General features: G+C 51.8%; 2 protein-coding genes across 2 annotated transcripts in view; both read right to left on the reverse strand.

The window, feature by feature from the left end:
* KPTN (kaptin (actin binding protein)) overlaps nucleotides 1-10,809 on the reverse strand; it is a 14,075-nt gene extending 3,266 nt beyond the window's left edge. Inside the window, exons 1-11 of the mRNA XM_006898698.1 lie at nucleotides 10,492-10,809; nucleotides 10,008-10,090; nucleotides 9,781-9,865; nucleotides 9,641-9,695; nucleotides 5,600-5,675; nucleotides 5,400-5,473; nucleotides 4,923-5,032; nucleotides 4,661-4,738; nucleotides 3,777-3,852; nucleotides 814-949; nucleotides 553-735 (exon numbers count right to left, since the gene is read on the reverse strand). Of these exons, the coding sequence (XP_006898760.1) occupies nucleotides 553-735; nucleotides 814-949; nucleotides 3,777-3,852; nucleotides 4,661-4,738; nucleotides 4,923-5,032; nucleotides 5,400-5,473; nucleotides 5,600-5,675; nucleotides 9,641-9,695; nucleotides 9,781-9,865; nucleotides 10,008-10,090; nucleotides 10,492-10,714 (1,179 nt within the window). The 5' untranslated portion in view covers nucleotides 10,715-10,809. The remainder of the gene's footprint in view (nucleotides 1-552; nucleotides 736-813; nucleotides 950-3,776; nucleotides 3,853-4,660; nucleotides 4,739-4,922; nucleotides 5,033-5,399; nucleotides 5,474-5,599; nucleotides 5,676-9,640; nucleotides 9,696-9,780; nucleotides 9,866-10,007; nucleotides 10,091-10,491) is intronic.
* A 2,474-nt stretch (nucleotides 10,810-13,283) lies between these two features.
* NAPA (N-ethylmaleimide-sensitive factor attachment protein, alpha) overlaps nucleotides 13,284-16,944 on the reverse strand; it is a 31,259-nt gene continuing 27,598 nt past the window's right edge. Inside the window, exons 9-11 of the mRNA XM_006898638.1 lie at nucleotides 15,082-15,150; nucleotides 14,128-14,178; nucleotides 13,284-13,417 (exon numbers count right to left, since the gene is read on the reverse strand). Coding sequence (XP_006898700.1) covers nucleotides 13,316-13,417; nucleotides 14,128-14,178; nucleotides 15,082-15,150 — 222 coding nt within the window. The 3' untranslated portion in view covers nucleotides 13,284-13,315. The remainder of the gene's footprint in view (nucleotides 13,418-14,127; nucleotides 14,179-15,081; nucleotides 15,151-16,944) is intronic.

Consider the following 16,944-nt stretch of genomic DNA (forward strand, 5'->3'; position numbering starts at 1 on the left):
TCCAAGGCTAGACCATGAAGGGTGGGTCCAAGGCTAGACCATGAAGGATGGATTGAAGGCTAGACTCTGAAGGGTGGACCAGAGGTTGCCCACAATGGGAGAGACAGCTAAAGAAAGCACAAGAGATGGAGAAGAGCACCCAGGAGGGCTTTCTGGGGGATGAGGGTAGAGAAAGGGGTTGGGTGGTAACAAGTAATAAACCCCCAACCCTCTCGCTCCTGTGAAGCTCATAGCTGTCTTCTCTGAGAGCTGAACTTGACCAATATGAACCACCTCACTAGGAACAACTGTGAGGTTATTTCCTCCCCCCTTAGGGAATGACTGACCTTCACAGGGGTATGATTCTACTGCCCACAGGCAGCAAGAGTGTGGTATCATTCATTCTCCAGGGCTCCCGATGGGATAGGGCTGAGGCTAGACCTTCTCAGAGCCCACAGCCTTGCTTGGCATCTCCCTCTGTCCATTCTGATTGTCCTAATATAGTGGGCACAATGGAAACTTCCCCTCGGGCTCTGCTTCTTGGGGATGCACCCAGAGAACCCAGCAAGTCACCTGCAGGATGTGTACGCCCTTCAGAGAGACCACAGCCAGCTCCCGAAGCCCATCCCCTGTCAGGTCCACGTGTGCCATGGCCAGCAGTGGGCTGGAGAAACTCCGTTGCCACAACAGGCGGAATCCATGCTCGGACTCTGGGAGCCCAGACTCTGGGCCCCAATACTTGTAACAGAGCAGCTCCTGTGGAGGATAAGGGGTCAGAGTCACTCAGGGTGGGGAGAGCAGGGAGACAGGGTTACCTCACTCTTCAGTTCCCACCTGTCCATAGGTGGCCACCAGGACTTCCAGCTGCCCATCCAAATCCATGTCGGTGACCAGGCCACAGAGAACACTGTCGAACTGGTCACTGCCTGGGAGGAGAAGCTGGTCCTCAAGACCCCGACGTAGCAGGTCCCTGAGGGGGGCCAGAGGAAGTGCAGAGTCAAACTACAGTTGTCCACGGGCCTTGTAGGCCTTGAACCCGTTCAGTCATGGCTGATGCCGCGAAATTGGAACTGACTTTGTGAAGTGTAGATACACCAAGAAGGATAACCATAAAGATAACATTATGAGCCAAAGTCCTAGAACGGGGGACTCAGAAGAGGTGTGGTGAGCCCCTTCCAAAGCTTGGCAAAGGAGACTGGATAACTGCCAGCACCACGGAGAATAACACACAGTCAGTACTACATAGTTGGCCACCACCTTTTTTAAAATTTTTTTTTACACCATCTTTGAGCCGAGCACCGTCATTCCTGACTCTGCCGTGTCCTTCCTCAACATACAAAGAGCCCTTGTTTTCTAGGAGAGAGATTAAATTTCTAGCATGATGCTGACCTCAAATTTTTCCCCACTCCAGTTATTTTGGAACACCACGTTTAAAAAAAAAAAATTTTTTTTTAATGCCACATTTTACAAATTCGTGTCTGTTCTGGTTATGCCTTGTGGGCACAATGACTAAACCAGGAGGAACCCATTCAAAACCCTGCACCTTTCTCATCAGATTCTGATCTATGTATGTGCCCATATGCCGCCTTTCCTACAATGAGACACACGGCTCTTTCTGAGATCTAGACAAGTCCGCCTTCATTCTGGGGGCATCTTCATAGGTGGAAGGAGTCAAACTGATCAAATTGTTCACTTCTGGGTGTTGATATGGGCACCCAGGGGCATATCTAAGATCTAACAGCGATGGCATGAGCCCCGGGTGCCTTGTGAAGGGGGTGGTACCACTAAGCAGCTTCTATTAACTCAGGACAGTCCAATGGTCTTCCTCAAGCCTGACAGACCTCTAGTGCTGTAGCAATGGGAAGGGAATCAAGGGAGGACTTGGCCATGGCACAAGTCCAAGGAGATACCAGGTGCGACAAGAAATGACATTCTGAGATGCCATGAATAAGACAGGTACCCGACTGAAGCAGCTACACAAGAGGATTCAGGGGTTCCTGTATGCCAAGAATTTGGGGGGAAGGACACAAATTGGACTGATTTTGGGAGCTGCAACTCTGAGATTGTTCCAGGTGCTTCGTGCTGTTGTTGTGTCTCACTGGCCACCCCTTAGAGACTGGACAAGCTCACTGGGACCGAGAAACCATGCCGTTCTTTCTGGGGTTCTAGAAGTCACAGTACTCATTCTGGACACTGTGTTATTCCTATGAAGCCTGGACATCTTGGGCCAAACGTTAGGCCTCTTCACTGCCCATGACGGTGTGCTGAGACACCTGGGGCTCATCAGGAGGGCCAACTTTCAGAAATTTTGCAGGCTGGCGGGTTCTTGGTAGCATGTTGGTAGCTAACGATCCAGGGTCGTAGGAGGTATTCACACCACGGAAATTGGCAAATGTTACACATCAAAACTTCTAGCTCTCATGCCACACACCTCATCCACTCACTCTAAGGGTGTGGCCACCTCTGTGCCCATTCCAAGGTCCTACGAGTTCTACACTTGAAATCCATCTCCCTTTCAGGACACATGGACTCCTGCATCCTCACTCCACAGGACCATGCCATGGGTTGAATGGTGTCCCCCTTGAAACACACATTCAAGGGAGCTCTGGTGGCCTAGTGGCAAGAAGCTGCACTGTAATCTCAGAGGTATGCGGTTAGAATCCATCAGATGCTCTGCTGGAGAAGAAGGGACAATCTCCTCCTGTCAGATCCGAATTGATGGTACATATATTAAAAAAAAAATTAAAGCAACAACAAAAAAACCCGAACCAAACATCCCTAAGAATAGAACGTGGAAGCTAAGGAATGATTTCTCCATGATCTGAGAAAAGAAACAGTTACACGAGGATTGAGGGTGGAATGCAACAATTCCTTAATCCCACTACAGTAAGGAAAGTTTTCTTAAGAGCGTGGTCTATGGGGAACTCTGGTGGCCTAGTGGCAAAAAGCTGCAACTACAATCCCAGAGGTGCACGGTTCGAATCCACCAGATGCTCTGCCGGGGAAGGAGGGGCAATCTCCTCCTGTACCAGTCAGATCTGATTTGACGGTACACGCACATAAAAATAAAAAATAAAAAATAAAAAATAAAAAAAGAGCGTGGTCTATAAGATAAAAGTGCGATGAGAAGAGGGGACTCCAACACCCCCACGAAAGAATTGGCAGGAGTGGAGCTATCTCTGTCATACCAGCACTAGATGACTCGTGGTTTAGTGCTGAGGAATCGCACTGCCAATGCAAAAGTATATGGTTCAAATCTACCAGCTACCCCCACAGGAGAAAGATGGGCAATCACCTCCTGTGTGATTAACTGCTTTAGAAAGAAAACCTGCTGGAGTGTCAGCTACGGGTTAGTTCGGACTCGACGGTTCCCCACCTCGATAACAACAACAGATGACAAAGAGACCCTGAACTTGGACATCAAGATTCCTAACTTGTGAGAAAATAAACTTATATTTATAAAGATCACCCCCTTTTCTGCTTCTTTTTTTAAAAGAATTTTATTTATTTTGTGTGTGTGTACCAACAAATCAGATCTGACTGATACAGGAGGAGCTTGTCCCTTCCTCTCCAGCTGAGCATCTGGTGGATTCGAACTGCTCATCTCTGGGATTGCAGTACAGCTTCTTGCCACTAGGCCACCAGAGCTCTCCTTTCTGTTTCTAAAGGCATCTTTGTGGTTAACTCTGTCACGCTGGCACTACTAGATAACAGATTGCCTTCTGAGAATCATCATCTTAGACTGAAGCGCAAAATCATGAGGTTAGGCAGTACCCACGTGCCCCACGCCCCCTCACCGGTACACCACGGCTGGCTCCAGCATGCTGGCCACGAGGACGCTGTACTCTTCCCGCGGTGGCTGCTCCCTGCTCTCTGTGGAAGAAACATGAGTGAAGGAGGATTCAGGAGACAAGGTCTAGGCAACTCCTCCTAAAAGGAACTTGAGCAGAAGGAAAGCAAAATGAGACCTTGGGAAAAAGTCTTGGTTTGGTTGTACTGCAGGGGGAAGGTTAGAGGTGAGACCATGAGAAAAATGGCTGAGGTTAGACACAGACGGAACACATCTTAGAGGACAGTTTATAAAGGCTGAGTTTAGACCATGATGAGAGAGAGAGTTTAGATTACAGGACAAAAGTCCAAGGTTAGACCATAGTGGAGCGTCAGGGAATAAACGCTGGTGGGAGGAATTAGAGTGGAGACCAGTCTTAGGACTGCAGGTGGACGGACAGAGGACGGAGCAAGGGGATATGTTAGCAAAGGGCTGGCCACACAGGATACAGCAACAAGCTGGGGAAGGGCGACATCCTGAGGGGTTGGAGAGCATTGGGAAGTTGATGAGAAAAACCCAGCGTTGAACCACAACAAGAAAGTCAACAGACCAAAGAGGAGGAAATAGGAAGCTGTTACACGAGGGTTGAAGGTTAGACCACAGAGAGAAAAGTGCAAGTCCAACTCCAGTGTGGAAGTCTCAGGCCACACCAAAGAGGGGCCCACAAAGGTATAGCCTGTTACAAAGCAGCTGGAGTTACAGGCAAGAAAACAGAGCGGAGGGCAGGGTGCTGCGGCTCTAGGGTTGGAAGTTCGTCACAGAGAGGGGGGGCACGGGAGGGAGGGTGGGGAACTGAATTTGGGTCATGGGCAACGTGAGCTGGCCAGACCCGTGACTATGTCCAGAGCTCACCATTAGGGGCCGAGAGGTTGAACACAATCACACGGGAGATAGGTCCATCCTGCAGAATCGTCCATGTTTGCAAAACCTCTGTGTGGAGGAGAGGGAGGACTCAGGCCCAGCCCCCACCTCACTGGTGGCCACACCCTCATAGGCTGCCCCGCCCAATGGGTGACACCCCCTCAGTCTGCTCCGCCCTCTGGGGCAGCCCACAGTGACCACATCCCTAGAATATTCTCCGCTGGAGCCGCAGCCCAGCTGCGCCTTTCCTTACCTCGGCTCCTCTGGTCCACATGAGCCACACGGACATAGCCACTCTGACAGCCGAGAGCTGTGAGCCGTCGGGAAGTGCCAGGCAGGTTGTGGACATCAAGCCAGAGGACGCTGGTGGCGGCCAGAGGGTCCTGGGCTCATATCTCCACCTCCTCAGGGATCTCCACCCACTCCCTGTAGCATCCCGCTGCCTGGTTTCTCAGAAATAATTAAGCCCCACTGTCCGATTTCGCTGAGGTGATTAATCTCCGCTGCCTGATTTCTCTGGGGGCACAGCATTCCCACTCCCTGATTTCTCAGGAGTTGTCGCCTCATTTTCTCTGGGGTTCTCACTACCAACCAACGTCCACGGCCTAATTCTTCTCCGGAGCTCATCCCCACTGCCCAGTGTCTCTAAAGCCGTCTCCACCCTGAGGTCCTGGAGTGGTCAAGCCCGCCGCCTGGTTTCAAGGTTGCTTCAGGGGTTGAGATCTCTTACCTACTGGTCAGATTTGTGAGCTCTGGAAAGAGGTTTTCTACGGGCTGTTCTTCGAACTGATGCAGCCCATCATTCTAGGGGAACCAAGAGGCATGGTGCCCCTGCGGGGTCAGCAGCCACCCTCCCAAATGCGCCTCTGCACCCCCATCCCCACACCCAGCAGGCCCTGCCCCAGGCGGGCCTCGCCTCCGCCACCTCACCTCCTTGTACAGATGAATGGCTGGGTTGTTCCCACTCAGGAGGAACACGGTTTCCAGCTGGTCTCCAATCTGGACCCTGAAAACAGAGAACTCTAGCACAGAAGAACCCGAGTGTGGCAGAACCTCACTGCTCTCAAATATTTTTTTTTAACTTCATTTTATTATTTTTTTGTGTGTACCATCAAATCGGATCTGACTAGTACAGGAGGAGATTGCCCCTCCTTCTACAGCAGAGCATCTCGTAGATTCGAACCGCATACTTCAGGGATTGCAGTGCAGCTTCTTGCCACTAGGCCACCGGAGCTCCCTTGCTTTAGAACACTCTTAATACTCTAGAACATACTGCAGGCAAAATCGCTTGGCTGCAAGAATCTTTGGATCCAAGGATCTAAACACTGGCCCGAGGGCTGGAATCTCTGGCTCTAGCATTGCACTGGGCAAACCTGCCATCAAGGCTTCTTTAAGAAGGTCTTAAAAAAAAAGATCTTAAGAGCACGGGTTATACTGCAATCCCAGAGGTGCACAGTTTGAATCCACCAGATGCTGTGCTGGAGAAGGAGGGACAATCTCCTCCTGTACCAGTCAGAACTGATTTGATGGTACACACGAAAAATAAAAAAATAAAATAAATTTTAAAAAGAGAGCAAGGGTGTCATACTAAAGACTAAGATGCACCTGATCCAAACCATGGCATTTTCAGTTGCTTCAAAAACCTGGGAAAATGAGATAATAAATAAGGAAAACTGCAGAACTGAGGCCTTTGAATGGTACTGGTAAACAGTTTGGAATATACCAGGGACTGCCAAAAGAACAAACAAACAAATCTGTCTTAGAAGAAGTGTGGACTGCTCCTTAGAAGTCACCCTGGGCATGTTTTTGAGGGGCAAGCCGCTGGAGAAGGACATTATGTATTTAGAGGTCACTGAAAAAGCGGGAGACCCACAATGAGATGGACTGACAGGGGGACTGGAACAGCGGGCTTGAGCACAGCAGACGGGGGTGAAGATGGGACAAGGGTTTGTTCTGGTGAATAAATAAACGGTCACCATGAATCACAGCTACCTTGAGGCCACCTAACAATAACAGCCTCTTAGTACAGGTAATCCCCAGCTTAGAGCAAGGTTCTGTCCCACCATATCCCGGTTCTGATTTATGTTGAATACATTCATTCTTTTTTCCCTTCCAGCTTTCATTATTATCGGTTTATATTCTCCGTATCTTTATAAACGTGATCTTTGAACACCTGTGAGCGAACATCTGGGCGTGACAATATCAACAAATCTGCAGAGTGACATTGTAAGTGGTTATATCTCACTAATGATAAAATATGGAAAAAAGAAAAACAGACAGCTGTAATGTGAGGAAGTCGTAAGTCGAGCAAGTCACAGGACGTGCAGCAAATGGCCATCTGGAATCTCAGCACTGTGGGATAGCAGAACCTTCCAATTTTAGAATTCCAGAACTTTGGCAGGCTGCAAGGAGTGCTGCTGGTGGTGCACTGGTTAAAGAATCCAGCTATCCAGTGAAAGGTCAGCCCAGCCAGTCCACGGGAGAAAGGTGAGGCAGTGAGCTTCCAGAGAGATTTCCAGCTTCGGAACCCTGTGGGCAGTTCTCATCTGTCCTCTAGGGTCTCTGGGTTGGAATGTACTAGAAGGCAAGTGGATGGGCACATGCTGGGACTCTGCCTTCCTAAACCCTCCACTGTTAGAATCTTTATCCTAGAATGGAACTCAGAGCTCTAGACTGGAATCGAGAGATCTCAGAATACCAAGGTCCCTTAACCTTTTTTTATATTCAATCTCCCCCCTCCCTTTCTCATCAAATTGGATCCGACAGGCACAGGAGGAGATTGCCCCTCCTTCTCCAGCGGAGCATCTGGTAGATTCGAACCACGTGCCTCTGGGATTGCAGCGCAGCTTCTTGCCACTAGGCCACCAGAGCTCCCTCCTTAATCTCTTTTGTTGTTATTAGCTCTCATCAAGCTCATGGAAATGCACATGCGCAGTGGAACAATGTGCCTGCCTGATCCTGCAACATCTCTGTCATCAGCTGTGAAGCTGACCGTTGTAATCTACAGGGTTGGCACTGGTCAATTTTCAGAAATAGGTCACCAGGCCTTAATTCCTACTCTATCTTAGTCTGGAAGCGCCTTTAAAGCCTGTTCAGCATCAAAGGAACAAGTACGCTTCCAATGACAGAAGGGTGAACTTAGAGAAATTGCCAGCATGAAGGCTCAGGCTTGGAATGGTTAGGGCATGGGCATCTGTTGTTGTTAAGTGCTGTCGAGTCGTAGCAACCCTATGAATGAAAGTCCTCAACACTTGTGTGACTTTCATCCTTTCTCCAGGTTCATAAGGTTTCCAGAGGCAAGATATTACACAAGTGGATGCCACTCCTGCTTCCAATAGGGCATCTAGATCCAGGAATTCCAGAACATTTGTATTTTAGAGCTTTGGGTCCCTGGATCCCTTTGTGGCAACTCTGCCTGTCAGTACAAATAAAACTTTATTGGAACACAGCCACGCTCATTCATCTCCACAATGTCAGTGGCGACCTGGAGTCACAGAGAGTCAGCACTCACTTGACAGCTGTGAGTTATGAATAGTGGCTTCATGTCTGGTAGAGGAGATGGTCATCAGAAAAGAGGGAGGCCCTCAATGAGCTGGATGCCCACAGTGGCTGCACCAATGGGTCCCAGCAGAGCAGGGTTGCAAGGACCGTGCAGGATTGGAGAGGGTTTCATTCTGTTGTGTGTGGGTTATTTGACAGCAATGGCTGCTTCTGTGTTACAATTGCAGAGCTGTATAGTGATACAGGCTAGTACTATGATCTCCCAATCCTATTATTTCCGATCTCCTAATCCTATTATTTCCTACTTCATGCTTTTCTGAAAAAGTGTGCCAAGCCCTGAGCTCGACCACAGACACTGTGGGGGCTTGAGAATGAAACTAGAGGCTCTAGAATGAAAGCCATAACCCCCCTGTGGTTTGGCAATTCAGTATTTTGGATTATCTGTGGTCTAACTCTTCAAACTGATACTGCGGGGGCCATGTCCTTACAGAAGCTGGGATATCAAACCATGGCCCTTCTGAATCTTAGAAGAGACAGCTCTAGAGAACGAAGCACCTCTAGAATTGTCCTCCTAGACTATAGAATATTAGAACTGGAGCAATTACAATGTCCCCAACATCACTGGGCAAATGGCTCGCCCAGGTTAGCTCAAAGATGGTGAAAGAAAAACAAAAAAAGATTATGAAAGCAATAAATAGTCCATTGGCTAAATTTGGCTACTGTTGTTGTTAGGTGCCATTGACTTGAATTGGACCCATAGCGCCCCTGTGTGACAGAGCCAAACTGTCCCATAGATTTTCTAGGCTTTAGTATCTATGGAGAGATGCCTTTCTCCTTTGAAGCTCTTTGGAGCCCATCAAGTTGGTCCTAACTCCAAGTAACCCTCTGACTGGGTTTCTAAAGCTATAAATCCTGATGAGAGGATACTGCTCAGTTTTCTCCTTTGGAGAAGCTGGTGGAATTGAACTTCCAATCTTTCTGTTAGTAGCCTAATACATTACACACTTCGGGACCAGAGCTCCTCCAAGCCTTTATGTGGGTTTGAACTGCTTAAACGCACCATGCTTTAAAAACAGAAGCGACATCTGTCTTTGGGCAGGTCTGCAGTCTCCAGCCACCATCCCTACTCCACCCTCTTGCTTGACTTGCTTCCTTCCACCCTCCTGATTCCTTCCCCAGCCCCTAAAGGCATTTCCATTTTCAATCCCTATCTAGGGCTTCATTTCCTAGATGGAGCACCTGACTACCACCGTCTGTGCTAATGCCGTAACTATCCAACCTACTGCCAGCCGTCCAGTCCATTTCGACTTACGGCAGAGCAGAACAGTTTCCAAGTCCACGATCTTCACAGATGTGGACTGTCATGTCTTTCTGCAGAAGAGTGGCTCGTGGGTTTGAACCTCCAACCCTTTGACTGGCAGCCTGATAGTTTAATACACTGCAACACCAGGGCTCCCTGGCCTCACTTACTCTGCATGGCACAGCTGGAAAGGGGTGAACTGGAGCTCCAGGTTCAGGCAGCTCTCTGTGAGGGGAGCACAGACAGATGAGCAAGGGGCTGCTTGGGAGACTCCGACCCATCCCATCCCTCCCCTCTGGGCTCCACTCACGAGCAATGGAGTCCAGGTTATACTCAGAGCCAGGTTCGTAGTCGCAGTAAATGTTAAGGAAAGGGCTGCCCTTGTCTCCCGAATCCTGTGGGGAGGAAACAGGTCTCAAGAGAGGGCAGGGAGGCAGGAGGGGCTTGGGTCAGGCTCCCAGCCTCCACCCTGCGATTAAAGCAGAGAAGGGAGTGGGGGGAATGATGCTGGGACACAGAAGGCATCCAGGAGGTTACCTTGATGAACGTGATCCCCACGACGAGGCCCCGCTTTGGGGGTGACTTGTTGAAGGTATCAATGGAGACAATCTCTGCGTCCACTGGGTGGGGGCAGTTCAAAGTTTGTATTTCAGAGGGATTCTTAACATCACCCTAAGACACCATGTCCCCCGAGCTCTAGGAATTAGTAACTTCTGACCATGGCAATGGGCCTGTGATCGGATGACAGGTTCTGGTTTGAGATCTGATGTCATTCATCATGGGGTCCCCCAAGCCAGCTGGGTGTGAGGGATCCCTGATTTCTTCTGAGTTTTTGTAATACCGAACCCAAGCTAGCTGCAGCCCCCTAGAATGCACCTCTGAATTCTGATTTTTATGACCTTTGACCCCCTTCAGTCACCTGGATCCCACTCTAACAAGATCCAGCTCAGACTGAGCCTCAGAACCCGTCTTAACTCCAGCCTTGCGCTTCCCCCGCCCCCAGCGTCATAGCGCCACGCACCGGGGATGTAGTTGAACTGCAGTTCCTTGGCCACGGGCCGGATTTTCTGTCGGAGGTCCTGGTAGCGGAAGCCGAGCACCTTGCCTTTAAGGGTGGCAGCGAGCAGCTCCCCGCGCCCGCTCGCGCCGCCTGCCAGCCCGTACACATTGCTCTGCGACGAGAAGCGCGTGAAGCTGTCCTCGCGCAGGGGACACGGCCCCGCGGCCACCGCCGCTTCTCCCATCACGACCCGCAGCCACTCACCCTGATCGAAGCCCCAGCCGCTGCCAATTTAGCAGACCCGCTGCTGCTCTCCAAGCGACATGGACGGCCAGGTACCTGCTCATAACTCAGACTGATGACGTAGAGAAGCCACGGCTGTTGCCCTTTACAAGGATGGCGGCCAGGTCCTGCGCCCTCCCTTCCCCAGTTTTTCCTTCATTGCGCCTGCGCGCTCTTCCCTCTCTTTTCAAAGTCAATGAGCAAAGACAGACCAAGAGATGTAAAACGGGTGGTCCATGGCTCCTCGTTGGAAACTTTGAGTAAGTAATAACAGTAAATAACAGCAAACCCTGTGAAGGCAGCAGCCAAGTTGCCCTTGGTCACAGCCAGTCTGCAGCATCAGACACAAGGCTGGCGTGAGGCGGACATTCCGTCAACATGCTAGGAGTCAGTCTGTGCCAAATACTTTGCCAGGCAGCCAGGACACGGGACATGAGACAGCACACGGGTGGTTCTCAAAGGCACATCGTATTTGGAAGATGGTAACTATAAAGCCATTTGTGTCAATCCCAGCCTTCTGAATCTGGTAGTGGGAGTGAGCTCCCAGAAGTTGGGGACTCCGTATATTCATTATAGCTACATTTCCAGGGCTTAAAACTGGGCTCTGCACGTAGTTGTCAGCACCTGTCAAGTTGACACCTGACTCCTCACAACCCCATGCACAACAGAATAAAACAAAAATGCCGCTCAGTCTTGTGGCATCAACATGATCATTTGAGGGTCAGATCCTTTTGCTCTATTTCATTTGCTGAGTTTGGGAAGTAGATCACCAGGCCTTTCTTCCTAGTCTGTTCTCATCTGAAAGCTCTACTGAAAGCTGTTCAGCAACATGCAAGCCGGGGCTGCCTTGTACACTGGCTGGGAATCAAACTCAGGTCTCTTGCATGGAAGGTGGTGCGAATCCTACCACTAAACCACCACTGTCCTCATTGGCACACAGGGGATGCCTAAGAAATACCTGCAGAGTGAAAAGAAGGTGTGATCCGGTTCTGTCACCCCTGAAGTAGGTTGGTTTTCCTCTGCCCACTTGATAACCTCTAAACCATCTTCATTTTATGCTCAAGTGAATAAATGAATTAAAGTCATAGCTTGAGGAAGGACAGAGTAACACCATTCAGGAGCTAACAGCTTTTAAGCCATGTGGGAAGTTTCAACAGTAGGGCCATCTGTGGAGCTTAAAAAACAAACAAAAGACTGGGGAGCCTCAATCAAAATGATTCCCTAAGGTGTGTCCAGGTTTGAGTCCTTTACTGAAATGCAGCCATGGTTGTGAACAGCTGATTGAGGTCACAGATGGCAGGGATGGATTCGCTCTCCAGTTATTCTTTAGTCAGCGGCCATGGCACACATTGATAATCGATCGTAGGTCCCAGGAGTCTTCACCGAGCTCTAGGCAGCCATTACCAATGCAATGGGGCTGTGGGAGGAGCCAGCATGATAGTGGGGGACAGCCCCTCCTCTGCAGCTCTGCGTAGTTTCCTTCCAGACTTTACCAAGGCACACCTCCTCCTCCTCCGGTGTCACCCCCACACTGCAGAGGGCCCAGCCCTCGCTGGCTGGGGCACAGGCATGTATAACCTGCCATCTGACTGCAGGCAGATGACATCAAAGGTGGTCCTTGTCACCTTTCTGGAGTGAAGCACACACCCTCCCCACATCCACCCGCTCCCTCCCTGTCCTGCGTTAGATGCTGCTGGAGCTTTTGAACTTGGTTTGGGTGAAGAGGAACACAGGTGAGGAGGGGACACTGGTGTGATTTCTTCCTTCAGGACAGTCACAATGCAGCCACACCTGCACCCTGGTCCGGGTTCACCATATTCAGGCTCGGAGAGTCTGAGGAGTCCTTAATTCCAAGATAGTGGTTCCTCCCTGCATTGCCCTATTTTGCCTCTCGGTGCCCCCGGGGTGGGGGACAGAAGACCAGGGGTCAGCAGAGGTGAGAAGGAGAGACTCATGCAAAAAAGTGGTGGGTATTTTATTTTCCTTCTGGGGCCAACTGTGGCTCTGACTTGGGAGGAACCTCAAAGCGTTAGGGGAGGGGCAGCCAGGGAGAGGGCAGTACCAGGGGGACCCTCTGTGCTCCAGGGCCAAGTCTAACCTGAGAGGCTGGGGCGGCAGGGGAAGGGGGTTCAGGAGTCCCCCTGGGGTAGACAGGTAGAGTGCTCAGAGCTCAGCTAGGGGGTCTGGGGGGCCAGAAACAAGCTTCCCTGGAGAGGAGCAGCTGGGTGCTGACCTCAGGGCCCAGCAGCGCCTTCGGCCAATGATCTTCATGGAGGATTCTGTACAGCTTTGGGCTTTTTTGGGTGGAGAAGGGCACAGGAGGCAGGCCTTAAATAACGGGCAGGGGCGAGGGGTGGTGCGAGGACAGGACAGGTGGTGACATCCGGCCCGTCTGTGCTGAGCCCATGCAGCCCTGGCTTTGGTCTGCGAGACCCCTCAGGTGGGGTGGGGTGCGGTGGGAAGGTCTCACCAGGCCCAGGCCCCACCCTCCCCGCTGGTGACGGATCCTCACTGGGGTGCGGGGGCCAGGGGAGCAGAGGGAGAAGGCAGGCGGGGCCAGGGCCTAGCGCAGGTCCTCCTCGTCGCCCTGGATTGTCTTCTTGATGCGAAGCAGCATGGTGGTCAGCCACTGGTCCAGCCGTGAGATGGAGTCGTACTCCTTCACCTGGGGGCACCGGAAGTGGGTGAGCATGACACCTGTCAGCCCTGGAGAGGGCGCGCCCCAGCGGCAGCCCGAGCCCGCCCGTAGGACTCTAGCCTACGAGCTCACTGAAGAGCAGACAGACCATCTAGATCCGACAGACAGGCCTGGCCTCTTTGTTTTACGGAGGGGAAACTGAGGCCTGAGAATACGAGTCCTAGTTGTGGGGACGAGGAGAGAGGCTGTACCCCTCCTCCCCCACTTCGCCCCTCTGGCCCCTCTCTGGGGAAGGATGACCCGAGGGGCTTGTCCCCTTGTCCTCACTTCAGGCTTAAAATGGACAGATTAGTCTAGGGCACAGGAGGCAGCGTGCGCTCATCACTGAGTTCCAGATTGTTTAACAAGAGAACAAAGAAGGGACAACAGACGTGTGGGGAGGTCTATAGGGAAGGAGGTGCTGGAAGGGCACCCTGCCCGCAGCTCCAGGTGAGCCTGTCCGGGGTGGCTCCGTGGGTGAAGGGGCCAAGACTTCAGAACAGGCAGATGGAGGCCTCACTCGGCTCAGCCTGTGAAATGGGGAGGCCACTCCCTGTACCACTCAGGGCAACCTGAGTCTTCAGGGTGATGAGAGAAAGAACTCACATTCAGAGCCCAGAGATTAGAAAAAGAGGGGGTGGCGCTCCCTGCATTGGTGACCCAACTCTGCAGGTCACCATCGCCTGCTGGCCACTCACCGCCTCAGTGTAGCTGTCCACGTTCTGCTCCTCATGGGCGTCTAGCAGCTTCTGCAAGGTGAGGGTGGGCGGGGTCAGGGCAGGCCTGGGGCAGCCCCAGCGCTTGGTCTGCTGGGCTGACATCGGGGGCAGTGTGCCTATCCCAGTACCAGGGGCTCTCAAGTCAATCCAGGCTCAGAACGGCCCCATGTACACTGTGCAACGGTCCCACAGCGTCTTCTAGGCTGTAACCTTCGAGGGAGCGGAACGCCCAGCCGTTCTCCTGTAGAGGAGCTGGGTGGGTCTGAACTTTCAATACCTCCCGTTAGCAGCTGGGCGCTCAACCATCTCACCACCAAGACTCCTCCCCTCCTTTTCCAATCTGCTGCCCTGAGAGTCGGCACTGCGTGTCATTAAGGCTCCTTAACTCTGCTTTCTTCAACCTGAAATCGCTGGATCTCAGCAGCACAATAATGGGGTGGGGGTATCCCTAACTGGAACTCCTCCCTCTGCGCTTAGCTCCTCCTAGAAATGGGACTCAAATGGCAAAACTCTGCTTTGTGCAAATCCTGGGGTTATTGTAGTAACTGAAGCTCAGTCTCTGGACCCCCTCACTGTTCAGGCGGCTCCAACTCGGGGGACACAACTGTGCCCGGGCTTTCTGGCTTGCCATCTGTCCCAGAGCAGACAGCCAGGCCTTTCTTCCACTGCACCACTGGGCAGCTTCAAACTGCCAACCTTTATGTTAGTAAACGCACTGCCTAGCATTGACTCATGGTGACCTTCATTAAGCTTCAAAGGGGAAGAGACTGCCCATGGACTGTACGCTCATGGAGCAGGCTGGTGGACTGGGGCCGTTGACATTTCAGTGGGCAGCCTGATACGTCACACACCATGCCACCAGGACTCCCTTCGGGATAGGCACCAAGTCCGTGTCACCCAGGGGACACCCCCAACTCGGGGCCAGACACTCACTTTCATCAGCTTGCACTCGCGGGACTCGGAGAAAGCCGGGAACAGCTCCTCGTACTTCTGGACAGCGAGCTGAGCACGGAGGGAGGAAAGAGGGCAGCGGCTGGTTAATAAGGAACAGGGAGCTGCTGGCCTGGCAGCCGAGGGGATCTGGGGACGCGGGCAGGCCTGAGTCAGCGGCCATGCCCCTCCCCCGCCTCCCTCCGGTGTCACCTGGCTCAGCGCCTGGCGGGCACCTCCAGGAGGGAGCTGAGCGCAGTTGGCTGCAGAGAAGGCAGCTGTAGAAGGGAGGCCAGGGCGGGTTTCCCACACTAGCATCCGTGGGCTCCCCAGGCCTGGCCCTTCTCGGCAGCTCGACAGTGGGAGGAGCCTTCCATGAAAGCCTCCTGCACCCAGGCTTTCCCAAGGACCCCAGAAGGGTCAAGGTAGGGCTACCCCTACTTCTATTTTAAAAGTGGGGAAGCATTAAACCAAAAATAGTCCCTCAAGTCATCTTCAAACAACAGTTTAGCTTCAGCCTTGAGCACTGGGCTCTTTCAGAACTAGCTCTGAGATCAAGCTGACAAGAGCCAACTGGAAAGGCTAGATAAGGTCTGAGAGTCTGTGTGAAGGGGGGGGGGGTGTAGGAGGGATGCCGAGGTTAAGGAAGGCCAGAAGAGCTGCACAGCGTGAACTTAATCAGCGTCACTCAACCGCGCAAGTAAAAACTTTTAATTCGGTAGAGCTTTTGCTGTGCGTGTTCTCAACAAGAAACCATTTAGACATAACCAAGCACTCTTAGGGAGCGAGCTGCTGGTCCTGGGGCCTCAGGACCATCGTCTCTGGGGACATCAAGGCCAGCTGGCACTGCAAAGTCTACGAGAAGTCTAAGAGAAGGTTCTACACCCGGCTTTGGTGAACAGGGGTCTGAAGAGCTTGTGAGAGGCCATCGAAGGAGCAATTACGAAGTCTCTCTCCATCTGGGAGAAGGGGGAAGAAAAGCAAAGACTCAAGGGCCCAATTCATCTGCAGGGCTCGGGGGCCACACAAACCAGAGCCTCCACTACCCTGAGCCCAGAGGCACTAGATGGTGCCCAACTCCCACTATATGCTGCTTTCATCAGGATTACAGCAGGAGGGCCTGAAGGGGTAGTGGGACAAAAACGTGCAACAAAACTCTCAAAATTACTACAATAACTGGGCTTTCTAGTGTGCTAGACTAGGGAAGCTCCAGGAATAGAGCCCTCAATCACCCTCTGAGCGTGGAACTGAACTAACCCCCTGTGGCTCATATTTCAGTCAAATAGCAGGCCTAGATGGCGAACAGTAACAAGACAGGCAGGTCCTCTCTCTTTAGACCAATCAACCACACAAGAACAAAAAGTCACCCCTTTTTTCCAGGGAGAAAGCTCAGAAGGCAGGAAGGGATAGGAAAGAGGATGAGTGGAAACAAGAATCACAAGGAGGAAATGGGAAGAGTGCAGCTTCATCATGGGGATTATAATCGATGTTACAAGGCATTACTGCATGTGAATGGCTGAACAGAAGGCCCGTGTGCTCTGTACTCAAATCACAACAACAGCAACGAAAAAAACCTAAGAGGAAAGAAAAAAGTGGGAAAGCAAACCCAGAGAGGGGAAAGTGACCTCCTTGAGCAAGAAGTCAGGGTCTGAATGGCTATTCCAGGTGCCCAAGAAAGGAGTAGGTGAGGTGAGTTTTCATTTCAGCGTTGGGGATGTCAGATGAAGGCAGGGCAGCGAGAAAGAGCCAGGGACCCCAGAGCCTGGGGAGGGGCCCACCAGGTGCACCTGGGCTCAGGGACAATGGTTCATCAACTCAAATATCTGGGGACAGTGAAAACCTCAGTGGCTGCCAGGGAGTCAGGAG

This window comes from Elephantulus edwardii, unplaced genomic scaffold (assembly GCF_000299155.1).
Source record: "Elephantulus edwardii isolate Elephantulus edwardi_28Jun2011 unplaced genomic scaffold, EleEdw1.0 scaffold00236, whole genome shotgun sequence".
Taxonomy (NCBI): domain Eukaryota; kingdom Metazoa; phylum Chordata; class Mammalia; order Macroscelidea; family Macroscelididae; genus Elephantulus; species Elephantulus edwardii.